Genomic DNA, 27,477 nt, shown 5'->3' on the forward strand with positions numbered 1-27,477 from the left:
CTTTCCCGTACGCCTTTTTTAATGTATAAAAATAATTAATATTAAGAGGTTAAAGCTTATACGACGAATAAGAAGGTATATAGAATATAATAATCGAGTTCTTTTTATAATAGAGCTCGAAAGTTATCGAGTAGTAGTTTTCGTAGCCGTTTAGGACTAAGAGGCGATAACGACCCTTCGTATAAGACCTGGTATATTAATTAAAGTATCGAATTTAGTCCTCGCCTTTTTTATTTATAATTTAGCTATTTTTAATAATTACGATTATCTAATCCTTCGGTAATAGGCTATTTTCGTACTAAAAAGAGAAATGCGTTTTCCTGGTAAAGATAATATACGGAGGAATAGCGTAACTATATAATCTGACGCCTTAAATAATTATAATTTATTCCCGGTTTTTTTATTATATTATTTTAAGCTTTCCGTATTAATTAAAAGTGGTTACGATTATTTCGGACGAGATTTAACCTATAAAAAAGCTGGTCTCGTTGAAGTTATAGATATCCTCTTTTTAAATCCTATACTTATAAATTATATTCTGTACAAGGGTAAACTACGCGCGATACGCGTCGGGATCTTTATAAAGGACTTTTTAATAATCGATTCTTTAGTTAAAACGCGTCCCGCGTTTCGTAAACTAAATAATCGATTCGTTATATCTTTTATATTACTTAACCGGGGAAGAAACGATCGCGTATTTAAATTAATAATATATCGAATAATCGCATCTTTTTTAGAATTTAAAAGCTTTTAAGAATTCGTAAATATTTCGCGTCGTATAGGTTAATTATTTCGTCTACGCTATAAAGTTTTTAATAAAACGTAATAAATTAATACAGCTTTTTATACGTTTAAAGTTAAGTCTTCTTAAAGCGCTTAAAACGTTAGAATTATATCACTCTTTTTTTAAAGTTGTAGCATTTTCGGACGTAAAAATATAAAAAAAGGTTAAAGCTATGAGGAAATTTATAAAAGTGGGACATTCGCTTATATGGGACATTCGCTTATGGGATACGTTACTACGAAAAGACCTGCTACTTAACTAAGTCAACGTTAGGAAGGTACAGTATCACCTGTACGGCTTAGGCAGGCGCCGAATACCGGATTAGCGCAACCCATCTGTACGAGACCCTTGCGGGGGGAAGACTCGTCTTAAAAAAGGGAGCTGCCCAAGTCTATTATTAAAATAAAGACTGCCAGTATTAGAACAGCAGGAACTGAGGTTTTCCATATCACTCCTTTTAAAGAGTATTTATATAGAATATATAAAGAAACGTTTATTATTATATATTTAATTGTTTTTTATTAATTTATTAAATTATTAATTAGTTTACAATAATCTCGTTATTAATTTACGGTAATCTATTCTTTAAATTATAATAATCCGCTCTTAGTTAACTTATTTTAAGTATCTTACCTTTATTATTTTATAGTTCGTTACGTAATTCGCCGTGTTTCGTTTTTATATCTTTTTGTTTTTATTTTATCGTCATATAAGCTAATATCGTTTACGTTATTATACGCTATTAAAGTACGATTAAGTTCGTATTAATATAACTAGCGGTGCGGTCGCTAATTATTCTATCGTAGCTAGATCGGGTTATTATAGTTCCGTGCCGGTAAATAGGTCTTGATCGTATGGTTAGGTCGGGTTATAATATTTTTTTTTTAATTATTTCTTTTTTAAAATATCGACTTTATAAATACCCTAGTTATTCGTAACGTTAAATTATAATAGGTTTCCTTTTTTTATTTTATTTTTATTATAATATATATTTATTATAAATAATCGTATTAAAAAACCTCGGTTAAAAAAAATTATTACGCGTTTAGCTTTTATTATTATTATAGAATCCGCAGGTAACTTAATTAATATATTTTATATTCGTTATTTTTATTAAAACTTAACTTATTATATAAACGAAAAATCATCCCGTTATTTAAAGTATATTCGGGTCAATTATTTTTATAATAATACTTTTATTATACCGGCTTTAATAAAACTAGCTACTTAATAAAAAAAGCTAGAGGCGAAGGAATCGGACGTAAAAAAGGACTTATTTTTATTATAAATATAATTATTTATCGCTTTAAACTATTTAGCCCGTTTTTTATTATATAAAAAAGGTCGTAATAAAAAAATGTTTAAAAGCGTTTCGTTAAGGAATATAAGAGCTAAACGAGAAGGATAATATTTCCTTTTCGATTATTAATTAGGAAAACTTTATCCTAAATAACCTACGTTCTTTTAAGCGTTTCCGGGGATATCGATTAGTTATTTTTTAACCTGGCCGATTTCCCCGAGCCTAGTTCGTTAGCCCCCGTAAGAGGAGCTTTTTTTTAAACCTCTAGAGTTCTTTCGCAGCGTTCGCTAAGTATTTTTTAAATTCTTAAGTATTATTTTTTAATAGGTATCTTTTTTATTAAACGAGATATTAAAAGTTTCATCTTTTCTTTTTTTTATTAATAATTTTTTCGATTTCGTACTCGTATTAATCCGTTTCGATTTTTAGTTATATATCGGTTAAAGTTTTTTCGGCCGCTAGTTTAAATAATAAGATATAAAATATAAGGTATATTCGTATTATTTTAAGTAGTAATAATTAGTAATTAGTTTTTAAAATAACTTTTACGATTTTAAATAGTCCGATCTTTTTAAAGTTTAATTTTTCGCTTAGTCGCTTAATTTTAATGTTTCGCTATAAGAGGTAAACTTTTTTTCTTTTTTTTAAAGTTAATCCTTTTAACTTAGTTTAGTTAGCGCGTTTTTTTATACGTTATTAAAGGAAGGTAAGGTTTTATTATAATATTATTTAAAGTTCTTTTAATTTTTCGATTTATATAATCGCGATAGGTATTAATTCTTTTTTAAGGGTATTTTAATAATTTCTAGGTTATACTTATAGTTTATTTAAAATAGTAAAATGCGTGTTATTTTATTATTAATATTATTATATACGAATTATATTATAAATAATAGTATTACTTAATTATTTTATGCGTAATTAATATAGTAGCGTAGGTATTATTTTAAAGTTTAATTTATTCGTTTAATTTATTTATTTATTTAAGTGTGGTAGGCTGTAAATAGTTTATACTTTATGCCGAGTTATATTATAAGCGATTTTTAAAACTTAGCGGTAAATAGCTTATTCCGGTTAGAGATGATCGTTTTAGGCAGTTTATACTAGTTAACGATTATTTATAAAAACGTATAAGCTAGGTCGTTAGTATCACTAGATTCTTTATATAGTAAAAAGTAGGTATATTTCGTGAGTTTATCCGTAATTACTAGGATACTGTTGTAATTAATTTTAAGTAAGGGCTCTTTTAATAGGGGTAGCTTAATTATAAAATCGAGTGCGATTATTTTTTACGCTTTGTTTAGTGGTGGAATTAGGTATAATTCTCCGTATAGCTAGTATTTATTAATTTTAACCTTATTATAGAGGTTATATTCGTTAATAACTTTAATTACGGCTATTTTAAGGTTCTTGTAATTAAACTGTTTAGTAATTCGTTTTTAAGTTTTAAATATCCTTTAGTGTAGGGTGTTCGTAAAATTCTTTAATAAATCTTTTACGGTATTACTTAAGGATATAAACCTTGTTTTAATAAAAAACGAGGTTATTTCGTTTTTCGAGTTAATCTTTAGTATAGTTAATACGATCCGGGGTCTAATTTAATTATCGGAACTTAGAAACCTAATCGTTATCGTATTGTATAAAATTGGCGGTATTTAGTTATTGTGACGGCGTAAGGTTGCCGTCTTGGTTATAGGCTAGGATAGTTCGTGTTTTAGGCGATATTTCCTCTTAGTGGTCTAGTTGTTAGCTTAGTATATTAGTATGACTGTTCTCGTTACTCTTATAATAAATAATAGTAAGGTTAAATTCTAATAAGAATTTAAATTATTATATTTAATATTTATTTAACTCTTTAATAATAATAAATATTATAAGGTTCTTATAATCGGTATAGATTTTTATGAGTTTTATTATTTCGTTAAAATAATATTTTTATTTTTTATATATTTTAATAATAATTATTAATTCTTTATTATAGATTTAATAATTAAGTTTTAATTTATTTAGCTTTTTAAAAAAGAATACAACGAGATGTAACTTTTTATTATTATTTCGTTAATTTGATTACCCTTTGATCGTATAGTTTAATACGTTAGTTTCGACTTTAAATAGTTTAGAAAGGTTTATTATATAAAGTACTAGTTTATTAAAGATTCGTTCTTTAATATTATAAAATGCTTAATCTTCTTTCTTTATTTATCGGAATAGTTTATTCTTTTTTATTAAGTTCGTTAAAAGTGTCGCTAATTTATTAAATCCGGGGATAAATATCCGGTAATAATTAGCTAATCTTAAGAAAGATTTTACTTTTATAACGTTTATAGGCGTAAGCTACTCTCTAATTATTAAAATTTTAAAAGGTTTTATCCGGATTTTTTTAAAGGATATCATATATTTTATAAATATAACGGATCGTTAATAGAACTCGCTTTTCTTTAAATTAATTAGTAGGTTATTATCCTACAGTTTTTAAAGTACTAACTTTACGTATTTTTAATATTATTTATTATTTTTAGCGTAGATTAAAATATTATTAAGGTATATTACGATAAACTTATTAAGATATTTTTATAAAACGTGGTTAACTATTACTTAAAAGTTAATTAACGTATTAATTAAATTAAATAGTATAATTTAATACTCGAAATACTCGTATTTAATTTAAAACGCGGTTTTTTATTCCTTTCCTTTTTTAATACGAATTAGGTTATATATATTAAAAAGATGAAGTATTATAAAGATTTTTATTAAATGGGCTCTCGTATATACTGTGGTTCCGGTTTTAATCGGGGTTTAATCGTTCTTATTCTATTACTTATATCTATTTTTAATACGAGCTACGAGGGGCATCGTATGCCCCTCTTAATAAAATAAGAAAAGGGTTCGTGCGCGTAGGTACGTAATACTTTTTTTAAAGTAATATAAAAAACCTTAGTTCTTATTATTTTAATACTAGCAGTTTTTATTTTAATAATAAACTTAGGTAGCTCCCTTTTTTAAAACGAGTCTTCCCTTCGTAAAGGTTTCGTACAGATAGGTTACGCTAATTCGGTATTTAGTACTTATTTAAGCCGTATAGGTAATATTATACCTTTTTAATATTAATTTAATTAAATAATAAGTCTTTTAATAATAATAATAATAAGGAAAATTATTATATATTAATATATATTATTTCGCCGTTATTAATTATAAATAATAATAGTAATAAAAGTAGTAATAATAATAGGGGCGTTATCGTATATCGCGATACGTTACACCCCGTTAAGAAAAAAGATATCTCTCTCTCTCTCCTCTCTTTTACTCGCCGTACGAGTTTAGTCTCTCGACGTACGCTTTTACGCGTACGGTTAACCTATTAATTAATATTAGCTATTTAAGGGCTTTATTTAGAAATTTCTTAGTAAAAGCGTTTATAAGATTATTTCGGCCGTCGACCTAGCAGATTCTCGAGATCTCCCTTTTTTTATATAATTCTCGGAGCGATATAATATTGATTATTAGTTTTTTCTCGTTTATTATTCTTAATTTAATTAAATATTTATCGTATAAATATCCTCGTTAATAAGCCGGTAATAAAACGCGGCGTTTATTAAATAAATAATATTTTATTATATATTTTTTAGATCGAAATAGTCGTACTCTTTTTCGTCATTTTTTAGCTCCTCCTTTTTCCTTTCTTAGTTTCGGACGAAATCCCCGTATTTTTCTTAGGTAGGGAAATTCTATTTAACGTTATTATACGTTTAGAAGTATTAGATTATTATACGGGTTCGCTTTTTAGCTAGGTGGGTTATTAATTAATAGCCTTGCTTATAATAAACTCGGAAGGTTCTTTATTCGAACTGCCGGTTCTTATATAATAACCTTAATTAGAAGGTGCTAACGAGTCGCTAGCTACTTTTTTATTTTAATAATCGGCTATTATATAGTAATTTATTATTATAAATTAGTCGGTTTTTTTTCGTACGGTTATTTATAAACCGTTTATTAATTAAGTACGTATTTATAGCTAAGTTTCGATATAGCTTTTCCGTTAAATATTATTTTAATAATATTTAGTTTATTATTATACTTAGCGATACGCGAAGGTCTAAAAATAACGTTTTATATATTAATTTTTAATTAATAAGGGCCGGTATAAGCTTTAGAACTCCCCGGTAAGCTCGTACGACTGAGGTATAGAGAGCGATCTATCTTTCGAATCCTTTTCCGACGGCTCGTTATACGAGTTAGAGCTTATTTAGCAGGATTTTTAAGACCTCGATAAGTTATTTCTCGGCGTTTTTATTTTTTATTTATACTAAAGAAGTTATTATTTAATTCGTAAAATATTATATATAGTTTATTATTATATTAAAGTGCGAGTTTATAAGGTGGTATATTTCGTTTTATCTCTTTTCGAGTTTAATATAATTAAGATAAAATACCTCCGTACGGCCGGAAAAAATATTCGGGAAGATCGTATAGTATTAGTCCTTTAATATATCTAGCCGTCGGCATGTTTTAATAAATATCCGTACTTTATCGTAAAAGATATTATATAATTTGCCGGTATAATTCTTTTCTTTTTTTTATATTTTTAAGAAAGTAATAACCTTATTTTAATCGATTTTATCGTTATAAATAGCTCGGCTTAAAAAGATATCGTACTTTATAACGTACGCTAAACTAGATAATCGTACGGTCTAATCCGGCGGAACCGGAGTTAGAGAAGGAAAAGGGACGATGTTTTACAACGTTTAGGTGCTTAAGAATCCAGGGTTAGACGCTAGGCCTGAAGTATTTAAAACTCCGGGATTGAACGTCGGTCTTAAAGTACCTATAGTATCGCGAACGATTACTTCGTATAAAGACCGGGTGTTTCTCGCTTAGGCGGCGGTTCTTCGATTATTTATTCTCGGGAAGAGTGTAAAATATCCTCTTTTCGGGTTTCCGACGTCGGTTCTGCCGGTCGGTCCTATTAATATATAGGATCGGCCGGTAGTACTAGACTTGTAAGCTTAGCGTTAAAGGATTCGTCCGTTAATATATCGAATCCGTGCTTTTTAAAATAATTAAAGAGCTCTTTTTAAAATATATAATTAACTTAACCGAATTAATATTCGGTTTATTCGTTAAACTTTATAATAAACGATTTTTTAAAAGAGGTCTCTTTTATTTTTAATATATAATATTTTAAAAAGTATTATACGAGGTATGTCGTAAGTAGTTCGGGTATTATTTTTTTAAAAAGTACGTTTAAAGGTTCGAGTTTTTAAAAAATAAAATTAACGTTCCTTTTTTAAACTATAAACAAAATCCCGGTATTTTAAAATACCTCTTCGTATATAAATAGTTCGGGGTTTAAAGTTATTAGTTTATCTAGGTTCGATACGTCCGGGCTCGATCTCGATTCGTTAACCTTAATTAACTCCATTTAATAGGGGTTATCGTTTTATAAATCGTATAATAAGGTTATTTAAATATATAATTATATATAGCTTAACTAATTTTACGTATAATTCGGAACCTAGTTTCCTCTTTATAATATATACTCGGAAAAAGGGGTTCCTCTTCGTATAGTTAATTTAGTTCGGCTTTTCCTCCGAATCTCTAATAGGCGGAAATTCTTAAGGCTCTTTAGCACGGTCGCCCTTACATCGGTAAGGGCGTAAAATCGTCTCTTTACTTATTAATTTATAATTACTACGGGTAATTATTAATTAATATTAAATAAGCTTTCGTATATACGGTAATTCTCGTTTTAATCGAGGTTTAATCGTTTTTATTCTATTATTTATATCTATCTTTAATACGAGCTACGAAGGGCATCGTATACCCCTCTTAATAAAATAAGAAAGGGGTTCGTACGCGTAGGTACGTGGCACCCCTTTTAAAGTAATATAGAAAACCTTAGTTCCTGCTGTTTTAATAATTTTAATGTATAATAATTTATTTCGTAAATCGCTAATTAAGAACAAGGGGTATCGGTTTTTAATAATAATTTTATTAAGCTTTTAATAATCGATATATATATATTATTTAAGTTTTCCGTCTTTATTTTTTTTCGGAACGAAAAGTATAAGGAAGCCTATTAATAACGTAAATAATTATATAACTCTTTTTTCGAGGTTCTTCGTAATATACTTTTTAAGGCTTTTTTATGCTTTTAATTTAATTTATAAATCGGTATAAAGAAGGGTTTTTTTTTTTTTAATAATATTTTATAATTTTACTGTATATAAAACGGTAACCTATTTTTTAATTTCTTATTAAAAAAGGCTTTAAATTACCGGTACTTTTTTAATACGGTCGTTATAACTTTCGGCTTAAACTTTTTAATAATAACGTATACTTTTAAAACTTTAAGTTTATTAAAAAGTTACTTCTTAAACCGTTATTTATTAATTAAACCTCTTTTTAATATATTTTATTAAAATTAGCCTATTTTTTAATTAATTTTAAAATTATTTACCCGTAATTAAAGTTTTTTTAAAATTATATCGTATCTTATAACGTTTATAATATTATACGTAATTTATTTATAACGTTTTTTAATATTAATTAAAAGGTTCGTAACTTTTTTTTATACGTTTTTATTATTATACGTTATAAGTTTTTTATTAATAATTTTAAATCGGTATAAGGCGTTTTCTTCTTATTATTTTAAAACTAAGCTATTAACGATTCGTAATAAAATATAATTACTTTACGCTCCGTTATTTAATAACGCTTAAATAATAACTTTTTTTACTTCGATTATTAATACCATATAATCGTAAATATTTTAATTATCAGTTATTAAATATAAGGATTTATCGTATCTCGTTAAGTATCGTCCTTTTATAACCGGCGGGAGTTATTTCCCGATCGTTATAATAGGTTTTATTTATCTGTTATTCGTTAATAGCGACGGGTCTAAGCGTACGGTATCTCGGGGTCGTACGGTAGTAGCGGTATTTAGGATCCTATTATTATAGCAGGTCCTCTAACTTAGAAATTCTAGGTATCTTAAAAACGCTATACGTCCGCCTTAAGCGCTTAATAAGCTCGTGACTTTTCTTATACGTACTATACGTATTTATCGTTAATATAGTCCCTCTAGTCCTGTCTTTTTAAGTAATATTTTCGGAATTACTAAAAGGTCTTTTTAATTAATAAGTAAACCCGGCGGGGGTCAGGTATAATCGTTTTAATCTTTTTAATAAGCTAGTCGAGGTATAGTTATTTAATAAAGTACTTATTAATCCTTTTAAAGATCTATCCCTTTTCGAGCTTCTTTATTAAGTGCTCGGTGTAACTATCGTGAATATAGCCGATCTAAGCGAGTAAGAAGTGATCGTTATATATTAGCGAAATTTTAAAATCGTTACCGATAATATAATTTCTTTTTATTCTTTATTTAAATTTATATATAATAAATACTTACCGTAGTTTTCGTAATTGTGAGTATAATTCTAAGGATCGCTAGTTATTTATTAATATTTAAGTTTTAAAGCTTCGTTATTTTTATAATAAGTTTTAATATAAATAGTTTAATAAGCTGTTTAAAGTTACTTAATTATTACTCGTCGCGGATTAAATAGTTTTTTAAACTTTTATTTTTATTATTATTTTCGCTACTTTTTTTATTATAATTAAGTTATTATTATATTATTACGAAGGGACGCGTTGTACTTTATTATTTAAAAGCTTTAAAGAATTATCTCGTCTTTTCTTTATTTATTAAGTAGTTATAATAACCGTTATTATAATAAGCTATTTAGGGTAAGCTATTATAAGGTATGTTTAATGTATTATTTACGTTACTTTTTTTAATAGCTATAAGAGTTAATTGATTATTAATAGTATTAATTTATTACCTGTCCGGGATTTTTCGGAATCCTTTTTTAAGGATTAATAGTTTCGGGCGAAATATCCTTATTTTTAATAGTTATAATAAATAACGCTTTATTTCTTATCGTATTTATTATATTTAATAACGTTAAGACTTATAGGTTCGTTATAATAGTTATACGCCGTGCTATTCTTTAGCGGTATATTATTATAATAAAGTAGTCGCTTTATATTGATTTAAATTCGATTAATTTACCGTAGTTATTCGCCTTATTTTTCGCGGCGTTATTTATATATGCGGGTATTGATTTTAATAGTGAGCTCTATATATAAAAGGAAATTATTAAGGGTATTAAGCCGGCTAAGTTCGTTTTTAACGTTTTTTTTTTTAATTCTTAATAATATATTATAATTTTTATAACTTTAATATAGTTTAACGTATCCTACAAGCGAATGTCCCACATAAGCAAATATCCTATTCTTTTATACCCTTTCTAATAAAATATAAATTAATTTTACCACAACGTATTTAATATATTAAAATTAATCGGAATCCTTATCTCTAGATATTTCTATATCATTCTAATAAGTACTCGTATTATGCCCGGGCTCTCCGCAGATTTTACAGCGCTATAAGCGTGTCCCAAACGTCCTCGTACAACCACTCCTCCGACGCGATTCGTCTTATAACTATCTATCAATATCTCTTTAAAACTGCAGGTCTTTTCTAGCTTATATACGAAGTAATCCTCCATCTTATAGCCGTTTCTTTTTCGTGCGTTATAGCCTTTGCGATCTGGTTAAGGCTAGTTAAAATGGACGTCGGAGAACTATTTTAATACCGTACGATACGGTTTCGAACGTATTCGGTTTAGGATTAGGCCTTAATCGGGTTATTTAAAGTTTTTAATTCTTAAGGAATAAATAGGCCGGAAAACGTCCCCGGAAGTATTAAAGTACGTAGCTTTATATTTAACTATAAAATAATATATTCCGGATTATACGAAATAAGTCTTATTTTTCGAAAGCCTCTTCGTATATTCGAAACGGTAAAAATCGCTTAGAACGCTTTTAAAAACGTTAATAAAAAGTCCTCCTTTAAAATATAAATAATATACGCCCGTATAAAATATTTAATTTCTTTCCGTATACTTTTTTTAACGTATAAAAATAATCGATATTAAAAGATTAAAGCTTATATAATAAATAAGAAGGTATATAAAGTATAATAATCGAGTTCTTTTTATAATAAAGCTCGAAAATTATTAAATAATAACTTTTATAGCCGTTTAAAACTAAAAAATAATAATAACTTTTCGTATAAAACTTAATATATTAATTAAATTATCGAATCTAGTCCTCGCCTCTTTTATTTATAGTTTAGCTATTTTTAATAATTACGATCACTTAGTCCTTCGGCAATAGGCTGTTTTCGTACTAAAAAAAGGGGGCGTTTTCGCGGCAAAAATAATATACGGAGGGATAGCGTAACCGTATAATCCGACGCCTTAAATAATTATAACCTATTCCCGGTTCTTTTATTATATTACCCTAGGCCTTCCGCGTCGATCGGAGGTGGTTACGATTATTTCGAACAAAATTTAACCTATAAAAAAGCCGGTTTCGTTAAAATTATAAATATCCTCCTTTTAAATCTCGTATTTATAAATTATATTCCGTATAAAAATAAACTACGCGTAATACGCGTCGAAATCTTTATAAAGAACTCTTTAATAATCGATTCTTCGGTTAAAACGCGTCCGGAGGTCTAGTTATTGTCGTACGAAGTTAGAGGCCTAATTAACGCCGACGCGTCCCGCGTCGCGTAAATTAAGTAATTAATTCGCTATATCTTCTATACTACTTAACCGGGGAAAAAACGATCGCATATTTAAATTAATAATATATCGAATAATTGTATTTTTTTTAAAATTTAAAAGCTTTCGAAAATTCGTAAATATTTCGTATCGTATAAGTTAACTATTTCGTCTACGCTATAAAGTTTTCGATAAGACGTAATAAATTAATACAGCCTTTCGTATATTTAAAATTAAGTCTTTTTAAAACGTTTAAAGCGTTAAAATTATATTACTTTCTTTTTAAAGTTATAACATTTTTAGACGTAAAAGAATATAAAAAAAGGTTAAAGCTATAAGGAAATTTATAAAAGTAAGACATTCGCTTATATAGGATATTCGCTTATAGGATACGTTAGTCGAATTATAATACGTTAGAACTCGGCGGTATAAAAGGCGGTTAATTTTTTTTATTTAAAAGTTTTTAATTCTTTTTTTACTTATCGTTTTTTATTAAGGTTTTTATTAAATGAGCTCTCGTACGTACGGTGGTTCCGGTTTTAATCGAGGTTTAATCGTTCTTATTCTATTATTCATATCTATTTTTAATACGAGCTACGAGGGGTATTGTATACCCCTCTTAATGAAATAAGAAAGGGGTTCGTACGCGTAGGTACGTGGTACCCTTTTTAGAGTGATATGGAAAACCTCAGTTCCTGCTGTTCTAATAGTTTTAAAAAAAGTAATTTAAAAGTTTATTTAAAATTATTATAGTTTTTAAAAACTCGTTATATTTTTATATAATATAGTTTAATTTATTAATTATTCTTGGTTAATTTATTTAAGTAAGTTTTAAATTAAACGAATACCTTATTTTTTAAAAATAAGGCGGCGTAGATAACTCGTTAAGTAATATTTTAAAACGTTTTTTTATAGAATTATTAATAGGTTTTAACTTAAATAAAGAATTTTTAGAGATTTTTATTTATCTCGTCGAAAATTATTAAAGTATTAATCTTTATACCTTTTTTAAAAATAATAAAGGTTTAAATAATATTAATAGCGGTATAAAAGAAACGTACTTCTTCGCGTAATTTACTAATATTTAGTATTTATTTTAAAGTATTTTTAATAAAGAGTTCGTTACGTTTTTTTTAAGCTTAACATAATAGTATTAATAATTAGCGCTTTCTTATTTAAATTCCTTAATTCGTTTAATTAGCGTTTATTAAGTAAAGACGTTATCGTTATCGTCGCTATTTACCTCTATAGCGGGATTTTATTAAGAGGCGCTTAAAATTGCGGCGGGGGCCTTCTCGTAACGAGGGGTATTATTAAATCTAGGCGTAAATATAGTTCTTATAAAATATTATTATTTAAAGGTTTAAATAATAATTCGTAAAAATAAAAGTAATTAAAACATAATAAGCGTTATTTAAGTTTTAAAAAAAACTTAATAAAACGCATTAAGGTTTATATTTAATAGTATAAAAAAGTATTTAAACGTGTAATAAAAGTCCGCTTTTATTAATATAATATATAATAGCCGTAAAAATAAAAGTAATTAAAATACTTAAGTTTAAAAATATTTATAATAAAGTTATAAAAACTATTTATTTTATTAATAAATTAAATTAATACTTAAATTAATTATTAAAATAAAAAGTTTTTATATAAAATATATAAAGAAACGTTTATTATTATATATTTAATCTCTTTTTTATTAATTTATTAATTTATTTATAATAATCTATCCCCTAATCACGGTAATCCGTTTTTAATTAGCTTACTCCGGGCGTTATACCTTTATTATTCCGTAGCTCGTTACGTGACTCGCCGTGCCTCGTTCTTACGTTCCTTTGTTTTCGTTCTATCGCTATATGAGCTTATGCCGTTTATATTATCGTACGCTGTTAGAGTATAATTAAGTTCGTATTAATATAGCTAGCGGTGCGGTCGCTAGTTATTATATCGTAGCCGGATCGGGTTATTATAGTTCCGTACCGGTGAGTAAGTCTTAATCGCATGGTTAGGTCGAGTTATAACACTTAGCTTAACTAACGGCTTTATATATTAATTCGTTTTTTAAAAATAATAATAAAACCTATTAATTTTTATTAAACTCACTTTAAATAAGTATACCGACGAAACGGTATTAAATATATAATCGAGGGGTTAATTATTTATAAGCGAATTTATAAATAACTACTCTAAGCTTTACGTCGCGTATAATAGCTTATATACGCTTTTAAATATTAAACGAAAATATCGTTATAAAAAATAAAAATAGGCGAAAAAAATAAAGGTAATAATAACTTTAAAAAATAAAAAGTAATAGCTAAATTAAAAAGTTTTTTAATTAAGATACACCGTGAAAAAACGCGTTCGTGAGGTAAAACGCGGTGGCCCGTAACGAGGTGGCCCGTGAAGGGGTGCTTTAGCTTATTAGGGAAGATGTGGAAGGATTTATAAAGTTACTAGCATATTAATTATTACTAATCGCTAAGTACTACTTCTGACTTTGTTTCTAAAGTCAGGGGGGTCTAGTTAGTTACTTCTATAGATAAACCTCTATAATGGGGGTGAATAGCGTAACACTAATAGTGTATACTTACGAGTTCCTGGGCTCCCCAGTGGGTGTGTGCATAATGATATTGCATTCCTTTGTGGTAAAACTGATGATACAACAATTGCATTCGAGATCTTAAGAACTCTTTCCAGTCTATCAAAGTCCAAATTGGTCACGATGCACTTCCCTGATAGATTCGTGCTGGTAGGGCAAAGTTTTGATCCAGACGCTGGGGAAGCAACTGGAAAATGGGGTGTTTGGTTCCTTCTCGCCGTCCATTTATGACACAGCATGGTTGGCTCGTATCTGTCGCTAATCTGCGTGGCTCTTCCACAAGTGTTTCACCTAGCTGATGGATACAAAGCACCTTCAAGGGTGGTCGACCGTTCATGTCCCCAAGGTGGACAGGATCCTAGATACCCTGGCCGCACTCGTGGCGCTCAAAGAAGATCTGGCGCAAGCAGACCAACATGGCGATGCCGGTGTCTCGGAACCCGTTGGCGAGAGAATCCTTGAGGCTCGACGGGTTCTTGAGCGTTGGCTTGGGGCATAGGACATCACATTGGCTGTCCACGTCGGCACCGAGATCATGGTCCCAACCAGCTCGTATCTATATCCATCGTGTACAAGGAATGGTGATGTTGTTCGTGTCGGTCACACATCGCTAATTACCGCAAAGAGAGCCCAGGCTTCAACGCCTGCGCCCCCAAATGCTTGATTTGGGCGCTTGCGAGGGTGAATTCCATCTCCTTCACGGTGCTATCGATTGTCTGAGTAAGCTTTATGGCAGGGTTGCAGCCTTCGTGAAACTGGTGGTCCAGGGCTGGTGTCCCAGAGACAATTTTCCGCAGCTCTAACGCAACTGCCGTCACCGTTTTCTCACAAGATATAGTTCTTTCCAAAGTTGGCGAGAGAAAGGACATACCAAGAGCACGGGTGTAATACCCCAGCTTCAATAAATTGCACCTGGTGATTTCACGCTCTGAAATGTAGCTGTATGTTGTGGGTCCACAATGTGTTGGAACAGCATCCGGGTCTGACAAATTTAGGATAAGTTGTTTCAGGGGTTTGAGCAACTGATCGATTGTATCATGATGTAGTCTGACGATTCGTTCTTATATAGCAAACGTTAGTAAAATAATGCACTTGAAGCCATTGCACAATAGTTGAAACTTACCAGCTACCTCTGGGAGAGTTACTGCGTCTCTTAAGAACTGTTCATTTTCCATAATCCGCGCCAGAAAGTTCATTGCCGAGGCGAATCGTTCCTGATCGCCTAGTTCTCATGTGGCCCATAGTAGCAAAGTGCTTGAGTAGAAGAGTCCGTTGCTTTTTTCCCATGCTTGGTCAAGCCAGCGGCGTACCCATGGCTTCAGGATATGGGTCAAATCATCCTTGTCGGTCAGGACCGTAATTTTATACAGCTCTTCTGGTCTGAAGCTATATGGCACATCATCGAACTTGGTATGGATGATGCCAAGCAGCATCGACATGGTCTGAGGCAAATCATCCGGTAGATTGACTATCCAATCGCCCTCTTTGGGGTTGGACTCGGCGAAATCACCATACAGCAATTTCCTCCAGACTGAAAAACTGCGGGCCAAGGTGCGGGAGCATACTCGAAAGCTCTAAGCCAAATCATCGAGGTGGGAATTTTTGCTATGGGATATGCCGTACTCGCACTTGGTAGTTCCGGCCCGTAGGACAAGGTCTCCGTCGGCATCAAGGACCTTTGTGACAGGTTCGGGGATGGGCGGACATGGCTTCGGTGTAGTATCCATGCTTTTAGTGGCCTTTTCTGCTTCAGCAACGGTCTAGATGGACTCAAGGACTCACGAAATGTTTGAAAGCTTTGAGTGCACGTGGTAAAAGTTGGTTGTGGGGAAGGAATGTTGAGCGATATCCAGTTTGAACGACTTGGTAGGCAAGAAAGAAGGTTATAAATATGAAAGCAACGAGGCTATGCCTGGCCACTGACAGGTCTATTCGTAAGGTCCACGTCCCTGAGGGCAGTCGTACTTAGAGGAATCCTCAAACCGTCATGTGGTTTTCTGTGTGAACTTCTTGTTGAATGGGATTTGGCACCTAATTTATCACCGCAACTTAGAAACAAGGCACACAAGCCACTTTTTGAGCGTATTTGTTGATAAAAAATAAGGCATATCCTAGTTTGTACTGCAGTAGTTGGCCTTGTCAGGCTATCGCATCCGCTCAGGAACAACCGACATCTGAGCGGCCCAGGGAGCAGGGCTACCTTCTTGAGTGAGTTTACTCGGCGACGGTCGCAATATACATACTACAGCACCGCCTTTTGTGTCTGCCAAACTGGCGCGGATACGTAGAAGTTGAAGGCTTGGCAGCTTTGATCTACACATGCAGTGTCAAATATTCACTACCGAGGCCGAACGCCTTTTCACTGATTCTGTGTCCTCTTACCACAGAGCCTTACTGAGACCGGGTGCATACCTGAGCAGGGCCACAAGTCCCTGCTTCGTGCTGCCATGGCGGGCACTTTAGGTGTCAGGGACGGAGAAGGGGAGACTGGTGGATTTGTACCTTACCCACGCAGCGTCACAGAAAGACTTGGGCTTACAGTGTGAGAAGGCGCCAAAGTAATTTTAATAAGTTTATATGTCTCAGCCCAGCTTAGACGAAGGGGCCGTTGTGCCCAAGGAATTGATGACGGAAGTGTCGCCGAAGTCGTAGAGCCCATCGGTGGCGAACGCGGCAGCGAGCCGCTGCTCGAAGACCGCGGCGTGCAGGCAGAGGAGTCGGCCGAAGGAGTAGCTCAGAAGGCCCAGCTAGGACGTGAACACCTCGGGCGGTGTACAGCGGAAGTCGAAGATAGGTGTAGCGGTCTTTCCCACTCGTTGGTGAACTCGACACCTTGGTCGCGGCCCACCGTCGGCTGGCCGGGCACCTCGAACATTAGGACGTTGCAGCCGAGATGGAGAGCCGCAACGCCGTGGAGGTGATAATTCTCTTCTATGCTACTTACCGTCGAGACCATTGTACACCACATTGGTAGGGTTTTCCATTGCTTGGTTGCATATTGTTGGTTGTTAGGGTGATCAACCCAACAACCAACCTTAAGGGGGAGAAGAACAGGTTAAGTATCTAAATTGATGCTTAATTTTTCAACAAACAAGGTGACCGACTGGCCTAGTTGGTGCGGGCGCTTCCCTCGGTAGGCGATGAGGGCTTGGACAACCTGCCGGTCACGACAAGGGCTTGGTGGTTCCCCCTCGGCAGGCTTCAAGTTCGATCCAACCTACCAACACCCAAAGGCTTAGCGATAGCATGAATTCAACTAATGCCACGACACACCTACTTTTTTTGCCCTCCCCGTCTTCTTCCCTCTTTTTTTATTTTACTTAATGTGCTTGGCGGCCGGGAAGTAGATCAGCGATATTTTGAACCCGTCGGCCTGCGAGAGAGTCGCCAGGGCCTTACCGTGCCAGAGCTTCAACGTTGGGGGCAGGTGCCCTTTTCATCTTCCTGAATACAACTTACATGGGTTTAGTTCTATCTAATACAACATGCGCTCATCACCACGTGCATAAAAGGCTCAGTGATGGATCGGAGTCTAAGCCTCTGAAACGATATGAAGGTCGAGGTGAAGACAAACATAGGTCTTCATTCTGGAAGTGGTATATGAAACTGGGGGACTGCGCAGCTTTGACGAACGTGTAGCTCATGCTCCAACCGCGGCAAGTGCCACAACCACCACGAGAGTAGTCAAGCTATTCTAGCCAAGGCCAGCTGATCTGCCAGGCTACAAGGAATGAAGCCAATGAATACTTACATAATCTCACACCTGTTGGGGATGGGACCGAATAAGGGAATTTGCACAGATGATCAAGATCAGTTTCAGGCACGCAGGGTACTTGACTTAGGTAACTGAAGAGTTTGGTGGGGTAGTGGGGCCAAAAATAAAAAAATCACAGCAGACCAGGCAGCCGCCAAATTCGCGACACACCAACATCGGACCAGGCCAGCAAGCTCGACAACCTACCTCTCCGGCAAAGCTTCCAGAAGATGGCAACTGCAAATGCGCCTGTGGGCTCCAAAGACGCCCTCAATGAGATCGTACAGACGACAAGTGCGCTCATCTCTCAATTCGAGCCCGTCTTGCACGCGGCCGCGACCGACAAAACTTCTTCAGTAACTACCCCGCCATCATCGTCATCCACCCCGCAGTCGCAGACCATCGACGCTCTGTCTCTCGCCCACGACTCGGCCAGCCTCATCAAAGCTCATAGCACCAAGATCTCCTTGTTGATAATCAACGAGCCCTTCACACCCTCTGCCCTCGTCAAGGTTCTCAAGGAGCTCGTTGCTAGCCCTATCCCGGGTATTGCGTCTGCGGTTCAGGCATGCGACATCGACAGGTACACAACCGTTGTGAGGCAAGATTTGGCATGGAAGTGCTACCGGGTACTGAAAGAGCTGAAGACTCTGATTGAAGTGATACCACTGGACGGCAAGGTCCCGGCACCAGAAAAGAAGAAGGGCATCTCAGGTGGTATGGGCAGTATGACAGTCACTGGTGTCATCTGGGCAGCATGTGACGATGTGATACTTCTGAAAAAGCTTGGTATCGCAGGCCTGCTGGTGAAGAAAGTGGAACAGTACAGGGACACCCTGAAAGACGTACTTGATGAGCTAAAAGAGTGGAAGAAGGAGGGCGAGGAAGCTGGTGACGAGGAGGAAGACGAGGTTGAATACGTCGCGCACCAGCTCGATGCTACGAACCTATCTGTGCAGGATACCCAGGATGCCCTGGACGACCTTATGAGCACAAGACATATCCCACGGGACGATCCGGACAAACTGGGCGAACGTTTAGATTCATGCCTCAAGAGGCTTCGGCTCACGACTTTGTTGTATTCCGCGGTTGTCAAACGGAGGCTTAAGACTCTGCCCTTACTACCAGCCGAGCCCGGCAGCCCAACCGTACGCCGGCTGGATGAGGTTTTCCCGATACTCAGAGGACTTCCCAACCGCTTCAATGAGCTGGCCTGCGCATTCTACGAGTTGGAACCCGGCCCGGTTGACGATGCCATGGATGCATGTTTCTTCGACGCCTTTGCCGCGTCCGAAATGTTGATGAAGTCCTGGGCCGGCCAAAAAGACGAGTTCACAGAATGGGCCGAGAAATACCAAGTCAGCATGAAGAAACCGGACGAGACAGAAGGATAATCCGGCTGCAGTACTAGCATTCACAATTGATACCTACCTTACTTGTCCCACGAATCCGAACCCGCCCCTACTACTGGAACACCGTAAACCTACGATGGAAGCAGACAGTCCATCTTTTTCAATCATTTCAGGAGTCAATGATGTTGCATGAGGGCACAGATGTTTGCGAATGATGAACGAATGCGAGCCTCATGCCGACGTTTTTGTTGTGTGGTTCGATCAAGTTTGCCCACCCTTTAGCCCCGGTGGAATGTGCTCCGGACAAAACAACGGTGGCATGGTTGAATCAGGCCACCCCGCCCCGTCGCGAGATCTTCCACAACAGGCAACGGCCACACTCAATTCAGGTACTCATGCCCTCACCCGGTACTCAACGGCGCCTTTTGTCAATTCCCATCAATCATCTTATCTCAACCAAGGCCAGATTTGCTGCAATGCAACGCACACTAAGAAGATCTCGTAGCTCGAGATGGTGAGCTGGCCAGCTTGGACCGTCCTTCCGTTTTCCTCTTTTGGCAAATTGTCCTATGCCTACCAGCCTAGGGGTACAGCACAGCCCATGCTCTCTCCACCAACGTGCTCTGATTCCACCAATCAACGCAGCGTCCTCTAAATTAACACAAGTCGGCACCTGGCCAGCATCACGGCCAACTCTGGGGCCATGTGCCTGCAATTCACAGCATGTGGGACAGGGTGTATGTAGCCCATCGGCATCGGGCTGTTTTATAAGTTGACAAGAGGTCGCAGAGCAGCGACATGATGACTTCGTTCTGGCTCACTTCCCTACGCTCATTTTCGGGAACCCTCGTCGCAGAGTTGTCGTGATCATGCTTCTCCAGGCGCCTTTTCTGGCGGCCCTCGGCTTTGCCTCAACTGCCTTCGCCGCCTTTGGATTCACGAAATCCGGCAATAACTATGTTGTGGATGCAGGCTCTGACAATCCCCTCGTCTTCACCGTCAACGGAGGAAGCTGCGACATAACCTCTATCAAATACCGTGGGGTCGAACTGCAGGATAAACAAGGCAGTCATATCTCTTCCGGTCTTGGATCAGCCACTGTCAGTGCCACCACTGTCAACAATCAATATGTCAAGATCACCTGCCAGACGTCGACCTTGACGCACTATCTGGTAGTCAGGTCCGGAGACAGCACGATCCACATGGCCACTTACATCTCTGCTGAGCCTTCAATTGGCGAGTTGCGATTCATCGCGCGACTCAACTCGGCCCAGTTGCCCAACGAGTATCCCTATGGAGCTGTGTCTACTACGTCTGGCAGTTCGTCCACCGTGGAGGGCTCTGATGTCTTTGTTGTCAATGGGCAAACTCGATCCAAGTTCTATTCCAGCACCCGTTTCATCGACAAGGACGCCCAATGTGTTTATGGCGGCTCGGACTTGATGCACGTCTGCATGATCACCCCGCAGCAGGAGTCTTCGTCTGGTGGTCCGTTCTTCCGAGATATCGAGTCGAACAATGCCGGACCTGCGACCAACCTCTACAACTACATGAACAGCGGCCACGTCCAAACCGAGGCCTGGCGCACCAACGTCCTGCACGGACCTTACATGATGACTTTTTCTCGCTCTGGAGTTCCCACTGGCAAAGGATTCGATGACACTTTCTGGGGCCAGCTCAGCGTCCAGGGCTATGTTCCGAAGGGATCTCGGGGTTACGTCTCGGGTACTGCCTCTGGCGTCGCAAGCAAATTCGAGACTGTCATTCACTGGTACAACTCGGCTGCTCAGTACTGGACCAAGGCGGGCTCGAATGGTGCCTTCACTTCGCCCGCCATGAAGCCAGGCACCTACACCATGGTCCTGTACCAGACGGAGTACAAGGTTGCCAGCGCCAGCGTCACCGTCGCCGCTGGGCAGACGAAGACACAGAACATTGCCAGCACTCTCCCCGCCCGCAACACGATCTGGAGCATCGGCGAACTCGACGGCCAGCCCACCGGCTTCCTCAACGCCGACAAGCAGCAGCGCATGCACCCGTCGGACTCGCGCATGACCGCGTGGAAGCCCGTGACCTACACCGTCGGCTCTTCGACCGTCGGCCAGTTCCCGATGGCGCTGTTCAAGAGCGTCAACGACCCGGCCACGATCAAGTTCAACCTCGACTCCGCACCCGCCGGCGCCGCCACGCTGCGCATCGCCACGACCCTCTCGTTCGCCGGTGCGCGCCCGGGCGCCAAGGTCAACAACTGGAGCGCCAAGACTCCCGCGCAGCCGCCCAAGATCGACAGCCGCGGCGTGACCCGCGGTGCCTATCATGGCAACAACGAGGTCTACGACTTCAGCATCCCCGCCGGTACCCTTGTTGCCGGGGCCAACACCGTCGTCATCAACGCCGTGTCCGGGAGCAGTGGAACCACCTACCTCTCTCCCAACTTCGTAAGTTGCTCTACTCCTCTCCCTTCCAAGTAGAACCCGCCTTGTCCCCTTTTCTTCAACATGTTTTCCATTAATACGTTGAGGTTGCGTCAAACAGATCTTTGATTCCGTCGAGCTCTTCACAAGCTAGACCTAGTGAAGTGGAGAATTGACACAGGCGGCCGATGTAGATCTTCGATAGCGTCGAGCTCTTCACGGCAGGCTCGGGCAACGGAAACGGCAATGGAGGTGGTGGCAACTCACCCCCGCCCACAACGACTACCGCTCAGGCCCCGCCTGCGACCACCACCACAACAGCCCCCGGCTCGCAGCAGACTCAGTTTGGTCAATGTGGGGGTATCGGGTACAGTGGTCCTACTGTGGTAAGTACTTGTCGGTCTACTTCTTTCGGCTGAGGTGGACAGAGTAGAAGTTCAGTTGGCAATGCTTACTGAAGCCTTTGGTAGTGCGCAAGCCCGTTCAAGTGCACCGTGTCTAACGACTGTAAGTTCAATCCGAGACGAACACGGGTTAAATTCATGTGATAGTAGTGCTGACGGTGTTTCAGGGTACTCGCAATGTATTTGAGGGGCAAGTCTACGTAGGCGGAGAGCTTCTCGGCATAATATCGAGATGCCCATGCAGGACACCTAACCCCCCTAAGTACCTACTTAATTAATATTACTATTTGTTCCGATATGCAGCTATTCCTCCCTCGACCTTTCAGAAGTGATAACATGGTTTAGACAAGTGGATTCATAACCAATTGAACCCCCAACTCAGGGGGCCGCTCTAACGAGGGAAACAGCCTTCCACGTCCGACAGCCCGGTACTTGCTCGGCAATGGGCAGGTGAAAGCAGCTTAATTACTTGTTTCTGAACCTGGAAATGGCCATAGCGGCTTAATTACTCCAGAAAGTACTCGATATAAGCCCCAGCAAGCCCGTTCATCCGGCCGAGGAGATCATGTACAGCGTCGGCCCATGTCCCGACGTCTGACAGGTCCACACCAACTTGTGTCGTGGGGGTTCCTCTACATATCACAGTCGTATGACGATGTTCGTACCCTAGTGATTTCCTATGGGGATACTGCTTATGTTCGAGATAATGCGTTCCGAAATCGCACACGAGTCTCATGTGGCCACCTACTATGGGGGTATTGCCTGTGTGTACGTTGATTGCCTCCATCCCTACCATTTTAAGCAAGCCTCGGTACTAAGCCGGAGCGAGAACAGACGCCGAACCAGAAGCCGATGCCCATTTCAGGGCTTGGCAGTCCACGATCTTCCCGGAACTGGCCGTGGAGGGGTGAACGTTGGCAGTAATGGCCAGTGTTGTAGCCAGACTAGGCCCTGGTCATAACCAGGCCGGGCGCAGTCCTGGGTCGCGATGAAGTGTACATGTGTCATGTGTGTCTGTGTGTGTGTGTGCGACAGCCCTTTTTCGACTTTTGTCTCTGCAAGTTGGGCAAAGGGTGGGCAGATCTCATCTCGTATTTGATGAGAAGACCCAGTATCAGGCCCCGGCGTAACCCCCGCCCGTTCATTCGAGGGCCTAGGCTGCCAGGGGCAGGTGGCTAGGGGGCTTGGGGGGGGGGGGGCCACAACAGGTTCTTGACGAACAAGCCAAGGCACGTGGCTAAGTTGTAATGAGCGAGGGTCGTTTGTTCATCTCTCCAACCATGCACCTTGTTGAAACGGTATCGTCCGCAAGCATCATCCTGATGCGCATCAAGCATCTTTCTATGCATAGTCGCTCGATTTGGGATGAACGGTGGGGTCGGTGAGGTCTTTTATGGGTTTCCCTCGGGCCTTATTAACCCGCGTTGCATTCCGCGTTCCGAATGCGACAGCCGGGGACTATTTCTCCTGTACTGCATGTTTGCAGCAGCAGCAGCCTCTGCGGTATCGTGCATTGATCATGGTGAGTTGTATAGCATCCTTTCCTCTTTTCGTTCGTTTTTTCTTCTTCGCCAAGCTACGGTATGGATCTGGTTATCTGCGACAATCTGGATAATTTCTTCTAGAAGGACCTTATCGTGGAGCAGCCTCTCCGGAGGCGGAGCTGTTACATAGCCTTACGTTTACATACTATGGATGGCGTCTACGGAGTAGTGGGTGGCCTACTCGACAGCAGCCAAGGTGATAGGCAGCATAGCATCATGCACGATGCATCAAACTCCCCCGCAGCGTACTTTTCGATTGCACGTCCTAGTTTCAACCGCCGATAGGGGTTCTCTGGTTGCCTAGCGGCACTTTATGGGCTCATAACGGGCCTGAGAGCATCTTCCAACTACATTCTTTGTACTGCACTTGTTTCAAAAACATCGTGGCTTCGCATTGCGATGCCTAGCTGCAGCCTTGATAGGCTGTAACCCTCCACGCTTATCTGCAATAGGGAAGATTGCCGAGGTAGCTCGGACCTCAACCAGACTTTCGACAAGACCCTCACACCTATCTGCCGTCCCCACCATTTCGCCATGGCAGTTTTTCAATAGTGCCTACTGGTGCGTAACGAGCACCCAACGGTTATCTGATCGCTCTTTGTCTCGGAACATATCGTTATATGCCCGAGACGCAGCGCGAATCCCCCGCGGAAGCAACCGGTTGTCACCTTGATCACGTCTCAGCGTAGCATCGATCTGCGCCGGCGCCCGCTTCGCCTTCACACCCTTCTGCTCGCCGCTGTCGTCACATCATCATCGGCAGCCTCATCGCACCTTCTTTCACCGCTCACCTTGGCAACCCTGAATCTGTCTGTCTTCAGTTCATTAGACACCTTGGCCCCCCACCGCATCATGCACCCCATGAAGCCTCATCACTGTCAGAGAAGCCTTTCCATCATGCCCTCAACACACTTCACGACGTCTACGATAGGCAGTTATTGGAGCGCGGGCGCCTCCCGCGGCAGCCCTGCGTAATGTCGGCATACCTGTGCTTGGACTAGTGCAGATCCATCTGCAATATTCTTTTTTGGTGGTCCCAGTGGGGGGTCTGAACAGGGCCTAGACGAGATCAAAGCGGCATCAAATCTGCAGGGCCATCGCATGGCAGCCCACGAGGATCATCCCCAGGCCACGTCCGTCCCATGTCTATATTACCATCCGGGCCGCATCGCCACGATGGGCTGCCCTGAGGTACTCGGAGGTTTGTTGCTTATCTGATCTTTTTCTACTTCTTTACACATATTGCAACAGTGGCTGGTCCCCCTTCCTTACCAGCAAGCAACCCAGGCAGTAGTGAAACCTTCTACTGCAAACTACGGCCATGACTGGCCAGCTGCCACATGGAGCTGAAGGCCCGGCAGCCTTGTCGATGATATTTGCTTTCTTCAGCTTGGCTTGTTCGAGCACATTGATATGGCTTGCATGGTCTCACAATGCACGACTATCATGTAAGTATTGCAAGGGCATTGCGCACCCCCACCCAATATTTCACAGGTCAACTGACTTGCCAACATAGACATCTCTTGCGTTGCGATCTGTACGCTCGTCAGCACTACCATGTCCATCATCCAGCAGATACACGTCATTGGCTGGTACCGAGATGTCGTGATAGAGCAGGCCGAGGCCAAGCTGGTAAACCCTGGTAGCCCAGACCATGCCATTGCCAATGGCTCAACTGGCATGGACTTGGTGCTCTTCTACATTCGTATGTCTTCTCTCATGTCTCCGTCCTTCCGCCTCACCAAGCTTACGGGTACTCTTAGAGTTCTACTGTTACAATGTCGAGTCCATGTTTGTTCTCTTCTGGGCGGCTGAACTAGGACAGTCGGTTTATGGCTTAACGCAGAAGTATCACTTGATGAAGAAATTGAAGTATTTCAACTATGCGGCCAAGGCAAGCGCAGTCCTGCTGCCACTTCTCCTCGTGGCGTTGCTAAGAGCTCCTGCTGTCCAAAACAACACAGCTGCTTTCGTTGCCCTGGCCGATCTACCTTGTAAGTAATGACACCACACCTACATACATAGTACGAGCACTACTAAGACATGCCATAGTGTGGCTCAGCATCGGATGCGGAAGTATTGTCATGATCGCTATATTGGGCCGATACATCCACACCCAGCGCGTGCTGTTACGCTTTGATCCCGCCCGGGCGGCTTCGACAGTCCCAATTCGGCACCGAGCCGCGGTCGGCGGACAATCTTTTCGCGGCTATGGTGTACCTACATCTACGACCGCTGGGTGATGACGCGCTTCTTCATTGCCTTTGTCAGGCTCGCGTGAGTAATCTCCCGGAACTCTTGTCAGGGTAAAAGCCCTATGCTGACGAAGCAAGACCTATTAGCGTCTTCCAGGTGACCGTCACCATCTTTCAGCAGTTCGCCACGAGCGGCACCAGAGGCATTGGCAACAGCGTGGCGGCGGCGTACTCTCCTGGCGAGGCCCCCGACCTGAGCATCGAGCAGGCCAGGACGGCCATGTATTTCTTCATCCCGGGAAACACGCCCGGCATCGCCCTCATGATCATCTTCGGCACCACGGCGACGTTCCGCCACCACATGTACAAGACGTTCGTTCCCAAGCGGTTCCAAAAGGGTTGCGGAACCGCGCCGCTGCCGATGTACGACAACGACAACAAGCTGCCCTACCCGCTGGAAACCGTGACCACCAACTCATCGACGAAGAAGCCGGTCCCGCGCAACAACACGGGGACGCCGGTACCCCCCTGTCCCAAGAGGGCGCTTCTGAAGCAGGTGTCATTCCGGTCGGACTCTGCCATGTCGTCGTCGATCGGCTCGCCCACGTCTCTGACCTCGCCAGTTAACTCGCCAACAATTGGCTCGCCGACGCCGTTGCTGCGATCTGATAGCACCAAGTCCTGCATGCGGCAGGCAGCACTAACGCCGCCACTCCGATCCAAGTCGATAACGTTCCGATCGGACACGACCGTGCCAGCCCCATCACCCATGCACTCGCCGACGCCTCTTGCGCGACCGCAATCCGCCAGGACATCCAGGCGGACACCACCGCCGGTCACGAGGTTCCGATCGAACACGGCCATGTCGTCATACAACAGGCGGACCTCGACGCCGAGGCCCGATCTCATGAAGACGCTGCCCAAGCGTCCGCCCCCATCGTTGCACTCGGCATCGAATCCGATTGATGGCCTTGCTATGGGGCCCGGCGTCGAGACGGAGTGGCACGAGGACAGTGCGGCGTTCATCATCAAGCGGATCGAGGTGCGGCATGGCGTCCAGATAGATCCGGGGTCCCGGGGTGGGTTGATATGATACGATAATACATACAGCCAGGAGAGAGCAAGTAGTGTGTGGACCTCAGCAGGAGCTCCCCGAGAGGGGCGATTTTTGTATTTCTTTGCGCTTTGTTGTTCTGTCGTCCGTTTTTAGATATGAACTTCAAGCGAACGGCCGGAAGTTGCTTATTTTAACCTAGATACCCCTTGATGCACCGAATATGAACTACAGCTTAACAACCGATCAACTTGATGAGATATCTCATTCTGAAGTATAAAGAGATGACATGCCACGAGTGGCTTGAAGTTGATTTTACAGCTTGTCGTAGTTAATCTGATTTCTATTGCAAGAATGTGTGTATTTACATAGCGCAGAACTGCCAATGTCTTAGATTTTCCAAGATCAACCCCCCTCCACCCCCCTGCCATAAAAC

General features: G+C 39.6%; 5 protein-coding genes across 5 annotated transcripts; 3 read left to right on the forward strand and 2 right to left on the reverse strand.

Annotated features, from left to right (window-relative positions):
• Nucleotides 1-14,682: 14,682 nt before the first annotated feature.
• On the reverse strand, nt 14,683-16,051 carry PG994_002719 (uncharacterized protein; the record flags this gene model as incomplete). Its single annotated transcript, XM_066854128.1, has 4 exons — nt 14,683-14,880; nt 14,943-15,029; nt 15,635-15,863; nt 15,948-16,051. 4 exons carry the CDS (start codon nt 16,049-16,051, stop codon nt 14,683-14,685), a joined length of 618 nt encoding a protein of 205 aa, XP_066719983.1.
• Nucleotides 16,052-16,906: 855 nt separating this feature from the next.
• Nucleotides 16,907-17,308, reverse strand: PG994_002720 (2-6-dihydropseudooxynicotine hydrolase; the record flags this gene model as incomplete). The annotated part of the gene is given in 3 exon segments (XM_066854129.1): nt 16,907-17,071; nt 17,101-17,255; nt 17,269-17,308. The coding sequence occupies 3 exon segments, from the start codon at nt 17,306-17,308 to the stop codon at nt 16,907-16,909; spliced, it is 360 nt and encodes a 119-aa protein (XP_066719984.1).
• Nucleotides 17,309-18,308: 1,000 nt separating this feature from the next.
• Nucleotides 18,309-19,472, forward strand: PG994_002721 (uncharacterized protein; the record flags this gene model as incomplete). Its single annotated transcript, XM_066854130.1, has 1 exon — nt 18,309-19,472. The coding sequence occupies one exon, from the start codon at nt 18,309-18,311 to the stop codon at nt 19,470-19,472; it is 1,164 nt and encodes a 387-aa protein (XP_066719985.1).
• Nucleotides 19,473-20,299: 827 nt separating this feature from the next.
• On the forward strand, nt 20,300-22,435 carry PG994_002722 (rhamnogalacturonase b; the record flags this gene model as incomplete). The annotated part of the gene is made up of 4 exons (XM_066854131.1): nt 20,300-21,868; nt 22,039-22,230; nt 22,315-22,351; nt 22,416-22,435. 4 exons carry the CDS (start codon nt 20,300-20,302, stop codon nt 22,433-22,435), a joined length of 1,818 nt encoding a protein of 605 aa, XP_066719986.1.
• Nucleotides 22,436-25,225: 2,790 nt separating this feature from the next.
• On the forward strand, nt 25,226-27,080 carry PG994_002723 (uncharacterized protein; the record flags this gene model as incomplete). The annotated part of the gene is made up of 5 exons (XM_066854132.1): nt 25,226-25,244; nt 25,309-25,497; nt 25,556-25,786; nt 25,845-26,031; nt 26,126-27,080. The coding sequence occupies 5 exons, from the start codon at nt 25,226-25,228 to the stop codon at nt 27,078-27,080; spliced, it is 1,581 nt and encodes a 526-aa protein (XP_066719987.1).
• Nucleotides 27,081-27,477: the final 397 nt, after the last annotated feature.

This window comes from Apiospora phragmitis, assembly GCF_038363925.1.
Source record: "Apiospora phragmitis strain CBS 135458 chromosome Unknown utg000003l:1.0-2676785.0:1.0-2680665.0, whole genome shotgun sequence".
In the NCBI taxonomy this organism is placed as follows: domain Eukaryota; kingdom Fungi; phylum Ascomycota; class Sordariomycetes; order Amphisphaeriales; family Apiosporaceae; genus Apiospora; species Apiospora phragmitis.